General features: G+C 43.7%; 1 protein-coding gene across 7 annotated transcripts in view; it reads right to left on the reverse strand.

The window, feature by feature from the left end:
- si:ch211-180a12.2 (uncharacterized) overlaps window positions 1-14083 on the reverse strand; it is a 67486-nt gene extending 53403 nt beyond the window's left edge. For 6 of the 7 annotated variants that reach the window (XM_014159296.2, XM_014159292.2, XM_014159294.2 and 3 more), the window contains exons 1-3: window positions 13953-14083; window positions 5764-6075; window positions 5098-5400 (exon numbers count right to left, since the gene is read on the reverse strand). In XM_014159296.2, the coding sequence (XP_014014771.2) occupies window positions 5098-5400; window positions 5764-6075; window positions 13953-14004 (667 nt within the window). In that variant the 5' untranslated portion in view covers window positions 14005-14083. The remainder of the gene's footprint in view (window positions 1-5097; window positions 5401-5763; window positions 6076-13952) is intronic. The other variant, XM_014159295.2, reaches the window with a different exon arrangement.
- Window positions 14084-15668: the final 1585 nt, after the last annotated feature.

The raw sequence follows: 15668 nt of genomic DNA on the forward strand, positions 1-15668 counted from the left end.
CTCCTAAATCTGATAATGCAGTTTGTTTAGGCGATTTTTACAGCTAACTAGCTACGTTACATGCTGATATTGTCTTTGGTATTATTGTGTGTAGCTACGTTTTCTTGCTGCCCAGTGGTGTAAAGTACTTTGTAAAAATACTTTAAAGTACTAATGACGTTTTTTTTGAGTATCTGTACTTTACTATTTATAGTTTTGCCAACTTACTTTTACTTCACTACATTCCTAAAGAAAATTATGTACTTTTTACTCAATACATTTTCCCTGACACCCAAAAGTATTTGTTACATTTTAACAGGAAAATTGTCCAATTCACACACTTGTCAAGAGAACATCCCTGGTCATCCCCTGCCTCTGATCTGAAGGACTTACTAAACACAAATGCTTCATTTGTAAATTGTGTTGGAGTGTGCCCCTGGCGATCGTCAATAAAAAAATTATTGTGCTGTCTGGTTTGCTTAATATAAGGAATTTGAAATTGTTTATACTTTTGATACTTAAGTATATTTAAAACCAAATACTTTTAGACTTTTACTCAAGTAGTATTTTACTGAATGACTTTCACTTTTACTTGAATAATTTTCTATTAAGGTACCTTTACTTTTACTCAAGTATGACAATTGAGTACTTTTTCGACCACTGTTGCTACCGAGCTTGCCAGCCAGACCATAGAGAGCATTGTGGAATTTGTAGTCGACTTGACATGCAACAGATTTCCACAACAATTTTCCATGTTGCTACCAACCTCATTATAACGCCAAAATGAAACATTTGTTCACAAAATATATTGTTCTCACCTATTAGTGTTATTTAACATTGCAAATTAAAGGAATGAGTGGTTTTGGGTGGATTTTAATAAACTGCATGCTTTCCCGACAAGTTGTAATGGGAGGACCACACATGTCATCGCATGACTCCAAGTTTACATTGATATGATGGTGTCACACCCTGATCTGTTTCACCTGTCTTTGTGCTTGTCTCCACCCCCTTCAAGATCTTCCCCATTATCCCCAGTGTATTTATACCTGTGTTCTCTGTTTGTTGCCAGTTCGTTTTGTTTCGGGAAACCTACCAGCGGTATTCCCCTTGCGCCTGTCTGTTCTAGTGCCTGTTTTCTAGTTTATCCCCGTTTTGACCATTCTGCCTACCCTGAGTTTGCCTGCCGTTCTGTACCTTGCCACACCACACTGGATTATTGACCCCTGCCTGCTCTGACTCTGAGACTGCCTGCCGTTCTGGACCTTTTGCACCCTATCTGGATTACTGACCTCTGCCTGTCCTTGACCTAGTAATAAACGTTTGTTACTTCAACACTGTCTGCATCTGGGTCTTACCTAAAACGTGATATTACTAACTGGCCATGACTGACCCAGCAGACTCGGACCAGCTCCGCAATGGCATCTCCTCCCAAGGAGCCACCATTGGAATGCACGAGGAGTTGCTTCGGGGTCTTATGGAAGGTTTCCAGACCTTGGCCGAACGCCATGACCAAGCGTTGAACACATTGCTGGAGCAATTCCACGGGTTGTCTGTTAGGCAACCTACCACGACGGTAACCTCCCAGCCCCTCAGTAACCCGGCTGTAAGCAGCACTGACTCCCCGGTCACCAAAGAACCCCTCTTACCTCCCCCCAGAATGCTTCGATGGAGAGTCGGGCACCTGTCGGGCGTCTCTTGCTCAGTGTTCCCTCATCATTGAGCTGCAGCCCTCCTCCTTCCCCTCGGGCCGTTCTAAGATAGCATACCTCATTACACTGATGTCCAGGAGGGCTCACGCCTGTGCTACGGGCAGTATGGGAACAACAGTCGGCCGTATGCTTCAGTCTGGAGGAGTTCGTGGCAGAGGTGAAAGTTTTCGATGCTCCGTTGTCCGGGAGAGAGGCTGCCTGGAAGTTACATCAACTTCGGCAAGACTCCCGCAATGTGGCAGACTATGCGGTGGATTTCTGCACGTTGGCAGCTGTGTGCCTGGAACCCGGAAGCGCTGTTTGACATGTACCTGCACGGAGTTTCGGAGGAAGTAAAGGACGAGCTTTCAAACCGGGAACTACTGACAGATCTCGACTCACTCATTGCCTTGACCATTCGTTTCGATGGGCAACAACGGGAAGGAGAAGAGATTCGATTTCACCTGCTCGTCCAAGAATTCCACCTCGCCTCCGAGGCATCCCGCAAGTCTCTGTTGTCGAGAGAACCCGAGGCTACCAGAGTTCCCCCTAGAGTCTGAAGGTTGCTGAGTCACCTTCCCAAGCCTATTCAACTAGGCAGAGCTAGACTGTCTACAGCTGAACGGCTATACAGGCTTCACACTAAGAGTTGCACTAAGTATTGCGGGACCACCGGTCATTTCGTCTCCACCTGTCCACTAAAAGACTTGGCTCACTGGTAGGCGCGAAAAATCTGGTGGGCCATACGGAGAACTTTTCCTCTCCCCTTATTCGCACCCCTTTTCATGCCATTTTGCTATGGGGGAATCAGTCAATCTCTCCGGGCACTCATTGACTCTGTGGCTGAGAGCTTTATGGACGCTACCTTGGCTTCTGAGCTGGACATCCCTACAGCTCCTCTTAATTCCCATGGACGTTAGAGCGCCCGTCCAGTGCTCTATAGGCCGGGTCACCCACAATACCACCCCCATCAACCTACGTGTGTCAGGGAACCACAGCGAGACGATCCAATTCCTGCTTATTAAGTCTGCTCAGGTTCCCGTGGTATTGGGATTCTCCTGGCTCCAGCGACACAATCCCCTCATTAACTGGTCTGCTGGGGCCATCATGGGCTGGAGCCCGTGCCCATTGCCTGAAGTCAGCGCAACCTGCCCCAGGACGTCTTCCTGGGGGCTCGGAAGTTGCCCTGGACCTCTCCGCCATTCCTGAGTGTACCAGGACCTCCGGGAGGTCTTCAGTAAGGCCTAGGCCACTTCGCTTATGCCTCACTGACCCTATGACTGCGGGATCAACCTTCTCCCAGGCACCACTCCGCCCTGGGGACTACTGTACTCTGTCAGGTCCGGAGACCAAGGCTATGGCGATCTACATTGAGGACTCCCTAGCTGCAATGTTCCTCCATCCTTCTGCCTCCCCCTGCCGACGCAGTGTTCTTCTTTGTGGAGAAGGACAAAACCCTGCGACCATGCATCGACTACCAAGGTCTCAACAAAACGGTGAAGAACCGCTACCCCCTAACCCTCATCTCCTCGGCCTCCGAGTCGCTCCAGTGTTCTCCAAGCTGGACCTACGGAACGCCTACCACCTGGTGTGGCGACGGGAAGGGGATGAGTGGAAGACTGCCTTCAATGCGGTCACTACGAGTATCTGGTCATACCATTTGGCCTTACCAATGCCCCTGCTCTGTTCCAGGCTCTGGTTAATGATGTTATCCGGGACATGTTGAACTGGTTCATCTTTGTCTACCTTGATGACATCCTCGTCTTCTCCCGCTTCGCCAAAGAACATGTGCTCCACGTCCGATAGGTTCTCCAACACCTTCTGGAGAACTAGCTTTTTGTGACAGCAGGGAAGTGCGAATTCCAGTGCTCCACCATCCCCTTTCTGGGTTACGTCATCGCTGCAGGGAGTGTACAGATGGTTCCCGGAAAGGTGAGAGCAGTGGTGGATTGGCCCCAGCCTACCATCCAGGGTGCAGCTGCAATGTTTCCTGGGATTTGCCATCTTTTATCCTGGGTACAGCACCCTGGCTTCCCGCCTGTCTGCACTCACCTCTCCCAAGGTTCCGATCACTTGGTCCCCAGCTGCTGACCAGGCATTCCGGGATCTCAAACATTGCTTCACCACAGCTCCCATCTTGGTTCATCCTGACCTGACCCGCCAGTTCGTGGTGGAGGCCGATTTGTTTCGGGTGGCGGCTGTCCTGTCCCAGCGTTCTGCCCTGGACCTCAAGTTGCATCCCTACGCCTTCTTCTCCCACCGCCTCAATGCCACAGAGAGGAACTACGATGTGGGGAATTGTGAGCTTCTCAAGGTGAAGATGGCATTGGAGTGGAGGCACTGGCTGGAGGGGGCGGAACATCCGTTCATTGTGTGGACTGCCCACAGGAACCTGAAATCTTCACGCGGCCAAGCGCCTCAATCCCAGGCAAGCTAGGTGGGTCCTGCTCTTCACCCGGTTCAACTTCTCCCTCTAATACCGGCCGATCCCAGAATGTCAGGATGCGCTGTCACGCCACTGTAGCCCCACAGCTTCAACCCCGGAAACCGAGACCATCCTTCCCACCTCATGCCTGGCGACGGCACTCAGCTGGGGAATAGGGAAGCAGGTTCGTGAGCTGTGGTGTTCCCAGCCGATTTTTACATACACAAGAATATCTAACCTTGTGCAGTGGCACTTGTAAATGTAGATCCTTCAAACACCCCCAAACAGGGAAACGGATCCCAATCAAAGGTGTTATCACGTGCCCCACTAAGGCAGTTATTTATCTTATAACTTGTCCTTGTAAAAATGATGTGGGTAAAACAAAGCGCGAATTAAAAGTGCATCTCGGAGCATCGTAGCACCATTAGGTGCAAGAACTCAACTTGCCCAGTTTTTGGAAGAAAACCACTCGATTTTGTCGCTACTCGTTATATTGGCATCGAATATGTCACCCTCCCTAGGAGAGGGCGTGACCTTGACAATTTATTGTTAAAACGAGAGGCTGCCTGGATCTTTAATTTAAAGACTTTGATCTGAAGCCATTCTTGTGATTATTTTGCTATTGTAAATGTTTGCAGGCTTATGTAGCCATGATCGTATACTATCCATTTGTTTTTTTATGCTATTTCAATACATGAAAATGAACCAATGATATCAGGCCACACCCGGCCATGATCACAGCCACCTGTGTGTGTCTTTTGACACTATATAAATGAGTCATCCCGCAGTGTTTGTCATTATACCCTGATGAAGACAGCTTGTCTGTCGAATTGTTGGACATAAATAATTTTGCATCTGAGCTCCTAGAGTGCGCGGCTCACCTTTATTTTTCAATGAACTTCTATACCATATAAAAAATCTGAAAACGGTCTCTTGATATGTATCATGTTGACAACCATGTATTGTATTAATCAAATGTAATTAATTGAAAAAGTTGACACTTACAGACGAAGCTGAGTTGAAACTCTAAGCTCAGCAGTTTGTCCAGGGTGGCGTGAGTGACCACACAGCCATAGATCACATTCTGGTCATCCACCAAAGGGATAAATTTCAAGATGTTGACCGCCCAGTAGGTCCCTTCTGGGGTGCGGTCGACCGCTGTGACCGCTTGCTCTAGCTGGACCACCTCCCCAGCTCTGGTCCAGGAGAAGTAGATGAGTGGAGGGCTAAAACCCTCTGCAATACACTGAAGCTCACTCTTCACATCCAGTACCACCATCGTGGAAGGAATGGAGAGAGTGGGTGGAACTAAGAAATGAGAGAGATTCTATTTATTTGATTTCATGGTGACGCGTTCAGATTCACATAACCAGTTGTGTCCAATGTTTTTGACTTATTTTCCCATCATCTGTTGCCCTTACTTGTCTGAGAGAACTGGATACATGAATGTCACATGAGGGAACAACTACAAATTAGAAACTACTTAATGGCATCCTTTCCTTTCTCCCTTTAGTGAAAGTTATTGGATTGGTGAAAGCTGTGAAGAGGACCTCATGTTTTTACCTATCCAAACATGTTAGATCATTCAATACATCACGGAAGGGTGGAAGAGAGGTATTTGAGCAGGGCCTTAGACCTAATTTAAAACTGAAAGGACAATGAAAGACTTACCTTTGATGTCCAATGTGACATTGCTGGAGTGTAGCTCGGAGACGTTGTATCTGACTTTACACTCATACACGCCCTGTTGTTCAAGAGTGGCATTAAGCACAGTCAGAGAGAAGGTCCCATTGACAAATAAACTGGTGTCCCAACTGAAGTCTTTGTCGACATGGTTGTCGTCTGTCGTCCCGAAGTAGGCTATATGAGATCCGTTGAAGGTCCAACTGATCCCCAGGAGAGAGTCGCCTTCAGGAGGGACTGAGATAGAACAGGGGAGAAGGGCAGACGTATATGGCCGGACCAAAACTTCAGTTGGGGAGACTGAAAGAAAGAGTGAAAAACATTGAAAATATCAGTGGTCTATATACATGTTCATAAGGATTTTGTCCTTATTGACAAACAAAAGTATCATCAGAGATGGACAAAGATGCATCAAAATGTATCTAGTTATAAAATACAAAATACGCTTAAGACCAAAGTAAAATACAAAATACTGGTGCCGAAAAAATTATGTAATTAAAATAAATGTATTTTGTATTTTCTAATCTGTAAAGGGGGAAACTGCCATACCCTTTTGGGGATATTACAACAAAAAACTAGTTTCTTCAAACAACTAACAGTTTTTTTTTTTCCCCTTCGGACATCATTGCACTTGCAATAGAACACCAGAATATGTACTACAATTATTTTTACCATGCTGCTGGACGCTCCTCTCCTCTGTTTCATCAATAAAACAAAAATAATAACAAAGGTGCTGGGTCCAACAGTGGCGGTGTTTCCCCCTTGATGGATTTCAGCTTTAAATTAGTTATAAATAAACTTGTGACCCTTGGCTAACATGCTATGAGCAGTACCTAAAGTCCAGTTAATTGGCACAGTTCATGGCGTGTTAATCTTCAGAGCTTTGTGGCACCCTTTTAGTCCAAATTCGCTGCACTGGTGTCAGAAATGAGATACCGTACCTTGCCATGGACATGATGTTATCAGAGGTGCAGGTAGAAAGCGGTTTGAAAGAAATTAGAGGCATGGCACTCATTACCCGACTGAGAGTGAGTGTAGTGATCGTGTGGCAATAACATTGTGTGTGTTCGCTTTCAAAGTTGAGTTCACTTCCCACTTTTGGTCCAAATTTACCCCATTATCCTCACTCTGGAAGTGCATCCCTGTGCATACAACTTTATTTCAAGGTCCTCCACTGATCCATCAACACCTCATGGCCTCACACGATAGTGCCATCAGACTTCTGATACCAATGCAGCAAATTTGGCGTGACGGGGGCCACAACATTTTGAAGTGCTATAAACAATGGTAGAAAAGTATTTTTAGTAATTTGAAAATGCTAAATACCATTCTCTGAAGTATCTTACCACAATTACATGTTTTTTTTGTCCTTTCAAATACAAATGACCAAATACTCAAAAGTAATTGAAATACATATGTCAAATACATAGTCACAGAAATACTACCATCTCTGAGTATCGGCAACGTCTTAATTATGAAGTTATGTGAAGTTCAACATAACCTGTAAGATCAATAGCTATATATACAGCTTGGTCAACTGACTGAAAGCTCAGTTGATGAAACATTAGTTAATTCAGTGAGTTTAGAGCAGATTTACTTATCCCAGCAGACCACAATCAATAAATCAATCAGATGTATTTTATAAAGCCCTTTTTACATCAGCAGTTGTCACAAAGTGTTTTACAGATACACAGCCTAAAACCCCAAAGAGCAAACGATGCAGAGGCAGAAGCACAGTGGCTAGGGAAAACTCCCTAAAAGGCAAGAACCTAAGAAGAATCAGGCTCCAAGGGGTGGCCAGTCCTTTTCTGGCTGTACCGGGTAGAGATTTAAGACTACATGTGGCCATATCATTTTCCAAGACATTCAAATGTTCATAGATTTTTCATTTTTTTACCAGGCAAGTTAGTTAGGAACAAATTCTTGTTTTCAATGACAGCCTAGGAGCAGTGGGTTAACTGCCTTGTTCAGGGGCAGAACAACAGATTTTTACCTTGTCAGCTCAGGGATTTGATCTTGTAACCTTTCAGTTACTAGTCCAACGCTCTAACCACTAGGCTACTTGCCGCCTAGAAGATTACCAGCAGTGTCAAATAATAACCATGATGGCTATAGAGGGTGCAACACTTCAACGCTTCAAGATTCAGTGTCAGTTGGCTTTTCATAGTCAGGCATTCAAACCGCAACGTAAGAATGGTAGCAGGTTGACGTTTATTGTCATGAATCTTGTCCTGGCGGCAGAACTGAGCGATTATTTTTATTTTATTTTTATTTTTATTTTTTTTATTTTTTTTTTATTTTTTTTCCCTGAGATAGGCCAGCTGCAAAGTCAAAATTGGCTAGATTGTAGTAAGAAGAATGTATTAAGGGTTAGGCATTAGGGTTAGCAGTGTAAGGTTAGAGTTAAAATTATATTTTATGACTTTGTGGCTGTGCCAGCTACTGACCACTATGCAGAGCTGCTTCCAGAACAAGATTCATGATGAAAAACCTAAACCTGCAGAATGGTATCAGATGTATGTATCCTATGGCAAACTCCATTCCTGTCACAGGCGTCGTAAGGAGTGGACCAAAATGCAGCGGGTATATTTATCATCTTTTTTTATTGAAGGAGAAAATGCTTAAACAAAACAAACGACGAAAACAGTCCCGTAAGGTGCACAGACTACATTTAACATTTAAGTCATTTAGCAGACGCTCTTATCCAGAGCGACTTACAAATTGGTGCATTCACCTTATAATATCCAGTGGAACAACCACTTTACAATAGTGCATCTAAATCTTTTAAGGGGGGGTTAGAAGGATTACTTTATCCTATCCCAGGTATTCCTTAAAGAGGTGGGGTTTCAGATGTCTCCGGAAGGTGGTGATTGACTCCGCTGTCCTGGCGTCGTGAGGGAGCTTGTTCCACCATTGGGGTGCCAGAGCAGCGAACAGTTTTGACTGGGCTGAGCGGGAACTGTGCTTCCTCAGAGGTAGGGAGGCGAGCAGGCCAGAGGTGGATGAACGCAGTGCCCTTGTTTGGGTGTAGGGCCTGATCAGAGCCTGAAGGTACGGAGGTGCCGTTCCCCTCACAGCTCCGTAGGCAAGCACCATGGTCTTGTAGCGGATGCGAGCTTCGACTGGAAGCCAGTGGAGAGAGCGGAGGAGCGGGGTGACGTGAGAGAACTTGGGAAGGTTGAACACCAGACGGGCTGCGGCGTTCTGGATGAGTTGTAGGGGTTTAATGGCACAGGCAGGGAGCCCAGCCAACAACGAGTTGCAGTAATCCAGACGGGAGATGACAAGACTATACCGGAAACAACCACCCACAAACACAAGTGAAAACAAACACAACTAAATATGGCCTCCAATTAGAGACAACAACCAGCTGCCTCTAATTGGAGGTCATTGACAAAACTAACATAGAAATAGATAACCTAGAACATAAACCCCGAAACACACAAAACAAACACCCCCTGCCACGCCCTGACCAAACTACAATAACAAATAACCCCTTTTACTGGTCAGGACGTGACAATTCCTGACTGTTGCTTGTTACACGAGTGGAATATCTTGAGAAATGCATATAACAGCCATTGTCATTAAAGCAATCAAGAGAAAGAAACACAAACCACAGAGATAAAAACTTACAACAAAATGTTAGAACAGCAAATTATTGTTGTGAAAAGAATGCATTCCTATTGGCTTTGAACACATAGTAGGTCTACAGTACATGTATGCAATTTCACAACACACAAATCTAAACCCTCAAGTTAAAGAGGAGGAGGGTTGGTGAAATACCATTGCATACTTTCTTTCCAGGCTTTCTTCTCACCTCTGACCAGCATCTCTCTCAAAAGGTCAATTTTGCCTCAATTTTGCAGTATGCTATATATAGGGTAAATATAGCTAGGGTAAATGCAATACGAAGGCTTGGGAGACAATGTTCCACTACAGGAACACTGGTAAGGCTGGTTCCCTACATTAATAAATAACCAGGGCTATAAATATTTGTCGATAGGATTAAAGGCAAGCCGTGAAGTTTGATACTTGAGGAGAAGGTGAAGTGTTAATATTAGCACAACTTTCAGAATGATGGATGGATGATGGGGGGAGTGACCAGGAGAGCGGAAGGAGAGGAGAGAAAAAAAAGAACAAAGAGCTGTGTGGCTTAGTTGGTAGGGTTGTGGATTCGAATCCCCCTGGGGCAACCCATTCGAAAATGTATGCGTGCACTACCGTAAACTGCTTTGGATAAAAGTGCTTGCTAAAAGGCATATGTATAGTAGAAATATTGATAAAGAGAAAGATCTGATTAGTTGACCCTAAGACTCCTAAGATATGTAAGAAGATAGACGACAAGATAGGTAATGAGTGACAACAAACAGAATAATTGATGCTTAAACTATCCCTGCAAACATGGTTTTGAATTTGAATTATGAGTGAAACCTCAAGATGTGAGAATTGCTACATGTTTCTAAAAAGTAAAGAAGGATCTGAAAACTATTTTGAACTATTCTAATACAATACTGTTCTCTAAGAAAATGTTTTTAGGGAGTTGGATAGTGCAAAACAAGATTAAATTGTGATATGACTGTTGACATTGTGCTTTTGGAGTACAGTGGCTTGTGAAAGTATTCACACCCCTTGGCATTTTTCCTATTTTGTTGCCTTACAACCTGGAATGAAAATGTATTTTGGGTGGGGGTTGTATAATTTGATTTACACAACATGCTTACCACTTTGAAGATGCAAATTGTGAAACAAACAAGAAATAAGACCAAAAAACAGAACTTGATTGTGCATAACTATTCACCCCCCCCCCCAAAGTCAATACTTTGTAGAGCCACCTTTTGCAGCAATTACAGCTGCAAGTCTCTTGGGGTATGTCTCTATGACCTTGGCACATCTAGTCACTGGGATTTCTGCCCATTTTTCAAGGCAAAACTTCTCCAGCTCCTTCAAGTTGGATGCTGTACACCAGCGGAACCCAATCTTTAAAAAACTTCTCAGCGATAGCCCCCTTTTTTTTCAATTTTTGCCTAAATGACATACCCAAATCTAACTGCCTGTAGCTCAGGCACTGAAGCAAGGATATACATATTCTTGGTACCATTTGAAAGGAAACACTTAACTTTGTGGAAATGTGAATTGAATGTAGGAGAATATAACACAATAGATCTGGTAGAAGGAAATACAAAGAAAAAACCAACCGGTCTTTTTCTACCACCATCTTTGAAATGCAAGAGAAAGGTCAGTTAAAGCCATCACCCTGGTTGTAATTCTGATGGTGTCCACAAGATGGCAGCTGTGTATATGGAAAGTTTCAGATGGATAACTTGAGTGAACTAGTATGAGTGAACTACAATACTTTTAGTGTGAAGTCCTCAGGTACATTCTGGCAAATCGTGAAGGAGACTGTCGCATTCATATAAAATTTTTATGCAAGAATATCGTCAAATCTATATACTTGGACTTTGATTTAGCTTTCCAAGTATTAGCAAGTATAAGTTCAACATTTGCAAAACAACCAGATTTCATAACTCTGAATATCCTTATAATTTTTGTCCAAAATGAAAAGGCAGGTTGTCGTACAAGGTTAATAGCTACATTTTTACCACATATAAAGTCGTAAACTCCCATATAGCCCAGCTCATTGGCTATCTAGCTAGCTTTGTTTGCTTATTTGACAAAAAAACTGTTGTTCAAGTGATGACCGCCCGCGTCATCGGCGTCGCTCTCTGACCAAATATGGTGTCCTATAGGATATACTACACTCCTAATGATATAGTGAAGTCTTGTTACCTTCTAGGATCTCTGAGGAATATATATACGGACGTGATGTGACTCGTTGAAACAACGTTTAGGGTGAGATTTTCACAGATTCCTTTTTTTTCAAATTGAACGAGTGGAAATACAAAATCGATCGTGCATGCTACATGGACCTTTTTTAGGATATGAAAAATAATTTTATCTAACAAAACAACACTTCATGTTATCTCTGCCACCCTTTGGATGATAAATCAGAGCAAGATTTCAGAATGTAAGTACACATTTCACCTTCAAAGGTGAACTTATCAAACCTATCGTGGTGAAAAAAGTGTTTTGTTGTTAGGAGCTCTCCTCAAACAATAGCATGGCATTTTTTTCAGTAATAACTACTGTAAATTGGATGGTGCAGGTATATTAACAAGAATTTAAGCTTTCAGCCCATATAAGACACTTATATGTACCGACATTTGTTGTTTCTCTAAAATCTGCGATCTTGACAACGCGCTGCATGATTTACATCTGTCCAGTTGATGGGACACCGATCCTTAGGTCACACCACAGATTCTGAACTGGATTGAGGTCTGTGCTTTGACTAGACCATTCCAAGACATTTAAATGTTTCCCCTTAAATCACTCGAGTGTTGCTGTAGCAGTACGCTTAGGGTCATTGTCCTGCTGGAAGGTGAACCTCCTTCCCAGTCTCAAATCTCTTGAAGACTGAAAAAGGTTTCCCTCAAGAATTTCCCTGTATTTAGCACCATCCATCATTCCTTCAATTCTGACCAGTTTCCCAGTTCCTGCCGATGAAAAACATCCCTACAGCATGATGCTGCCACCACCATGCTTCACTGTGGGAATGTTGTTGTCACGCCCTGACCTTAGAGCCGTTTTATTTCTCTATTTGTTTAGGTCAGGGTGTGATGTGGGGTGGGCGCTCTGTTGTTTTTTTCTTTGTTTTTGGCCGAGTATGGTTCCTAATCAGAGGCTGCTGTCTATCGTTGTCTCTGATTGGGAATCATACTTAGGCAGCCCTTTTCCCACCTGTGATTGTGGGATCTTGTTTTTGTGTTGCTGCCTGTGAGCAGCCCAGAACGTCACGTTTTGTTGTTTGGTGAGTTTCATCTTCATTAAAAGATGTGGAATTCCATGCACGCTGCACCTTGGTTTATTTATGATTGGGAGTTTGAAGATGGTGAACGTGACAGGTGTTCTCGGGGTGATGAGAGGTGTTGGGTTTGCACCAGACATAGCATTTTCCTTGATGGCCAAAAAGCTAAATTTTAGAGTACCTTCTTCCGTATGTTTGGGGAATCTCCCACATGCCTTTTGGTGAACACCAAACGTGTTTGCTTATTTTTTTTTTTAAGCAATGGCTTTTTTTCTGGCCACTCTTCCGTAAAGCTGAGCTCTGTGGAGTGTACGGCTTAAAGTGGTTCAATGGACAGATACTTCAATCCACGCTGTGGAGCTTTGTAGCTCCTTCAGGGTTATCTTTGGTCTCTTTGTTCCCTCTGATTAATTTAAAATAGGCAATCATGCGCTCATTTACAGTTATGTCCTGGCCTTTATTGGCCTAATACACAACAATACAATAAAACAGTACAATAATAATTCAAACAAGATATGCAAATGTTTGATCACGGTAAGAAGTGTAAGATGATGGAAGATGATCAGGCATTGCAAAAAGCAAATACCAGGCAAGTACAAGAGTTTCAACATGCACATTTATTTGTGTTTTGTTGGTTGGGTGTACATTGAATTTATTCAGTTGATAATTCAATACAATATCAGTGTACATTCAACACTGTGTGATGTTGGTTGCCCGTAGGCCACCTATGAGCATAGATGGACATCCAATTAAGTTTTTCAGAATATTTTGCAGCTCATTCTGGCAACGTAAAACAATAGTGAGAGGCCTAATACACAGCACAAGAAGCATTCAAACAAACTATGCATATGAATGACCATGGTAAGAAGTGGAAGACAAGTGACAAGATGATAAGACATTACAAATACACTGTACTCGGCAAGTTCAAGAGCCTGTGATTAACCCTAAGCACTTTCGAGCATAGATGAAAACACAATTAGTTTGTTTCAGGATCTTCTGCAGCTCATTCAGTCAAAGTGAATCAATTGCGATCCAGGGCCGTAACATGTTGACTCGCCCTACTTGTAAAAAAGTGCAAATGCCATCCTCCTCTCTTTCATGTTGCCAAAACGGTCTATAACTATCATACAGTACACCATTTTAGTTTGTTGTTCTAGGCTACCTGGCTAAAATGCTTGCTTGATTGCCTAACTTCCTTTCATGGGCATCGATGAACCAGCTAGTTAACATCTAGCTACATATTGAACTTCCATCCTCTCAGGCAAGGGGAACAATGTACGAATTTAAGGTTGGATCAGAATGGCACAACACTCACCATGCTTTATGATTGTCAGGAAGTAGAGGCAGAGAAGGACTTTACACTGCATGGTCCGAGCTTGTCCCAAGACTAACTTCTTATCATCTCTCCCTCACCGGCTCTTATATGGGGGGGTGGGGGGCAGTGGGCGGGCTTTTACCCATGAGGAGACACAGGGGGATAAGACATTTTGTCCCGAAGCCCCCTCAGGAGAGAAAAGAGGGGGCTTGTGCTGTAGTTGGCTAAATAACTCCCCCCGTCACACTGACAGATGGAGAGAAAGAGCAAGGGAAGAGTGAGGGTAATGTGCAAAGACACACAAATAGGACAGCAGTCACTTAAAATTCAGTTGGGCCTACGGCCAAGGTTTTTGGACTACTTTACATTGGTGCTGCGTTGCGATGGCCAAATGCTGGTGGGTAACCCCACTGAGCTTATGTAGGCAAACACCCAAGGAAGGCTACCCTTGGATTTGAATGAAGGGAAAGGACTGTATTGACAATTTGATGGGGGAGAAAGGGAGAGCAGTGAGAGCAGTTCACACCTTTCTTTTCTGATCTGTCCCTGTTCTAGCTATCTGGCCAGCCGCTATAATGATCTTTCATTTTGATTGTGGTTAACCATTAGCCAGACCCACAGCTTGAATTTTTAACAATAAAGTATTTACTACCTCCCCCACCAATTATTCATTAACTTTATTAGCTGTAACTGTCAAGGCTCAGGAGAAGACCCAGATGCAGAGAGTTTCGAAGTAACAAACGTTTATTACAAAAACAGGGGGGCAGGCAATCGACACATCAAGAGCAGGCAGAGGGCAGTAGTCCAGAGCAGAGTCCGAAAGGTACAGAACGGCAGGTAGGCTCAGGGCAGGCAGATGTCAGTAATCCAGGGTGGTAAAACAAGGTACAGAACGACAGGCAGGCTCAGGGTCAAGGCAGGCAGAATGGTCAAAACCGTGAAGGCTAGAAAACAGGAACTAGAGACAGACAGGAGCTTGGGAAAACCGCTGGTTGGCTTGATGAAACAAAACAAACTGGCAACAGACAAACAGAGAACACCAGTATAAGTACACTGGGGATAATGGGAAGATGGGCGACACCTGGAGGGGGTGGAGACAAGCATAAAGACAGGTGAAACAGATCAGGGTGTGACAGTAACTAGACAGTGGTTATTGTTACTTAACTCCAATCACACACAAAAAGTGTGTTAATCCCTGTTTGGAGATTATACGATGATCAGTCTAGCTAGTTTGTGTTTTCAATTACTCTCTGTCATTTACTCAATGTTGTATTTGACACACGTTTCTTTCTTAGTCTCATTTGTTTATTTAGTTTTGGGTTGCAGGTAAAAACATTTTTTAAATAAATGCATACAAAGATAACCCTGACCCATTCTCCCGCCCAAAGAACGCATGCCGCCCATCCCTTCCTATCCCACCAAGGTTACCTATCAGTCCCCCACCCACCCATCCATCCCCTGAGTCTCCTCTTAGATTCCCACAAATCCCCCCCTGCCCACCCCTACAACAACCATAGGGGGCTACCAATGTTTAGTAACATAATGGCAAGCATGGAATATTGAAATTTATGCACTTCATAATGAATTTCATAACTTTTCCCCAGAAGCATTTAACTGCAGGCCACTCCCACATCATATGAAGGAATGTTCCTACCTGATTTAGGGGACACAGTGAACAGTGTGGAGTTGGGGACAATTTTATTGTAAAACGTTTCA

The sequence above is a fragment of the Salmo salar genome, chromosome ssa19 (genome assembly GCF_905237065.1).
Source record: "Salmo salar chromosome ssa19, Ssal_v3.1, whole genome shotgun sequence".
Classification (NCBI taxonomy): Eukaryota; Metazoa; Chordata; class Actinopteri; order Salmoniformes; family Salmonidae; genus Salmo; species Salmo salar.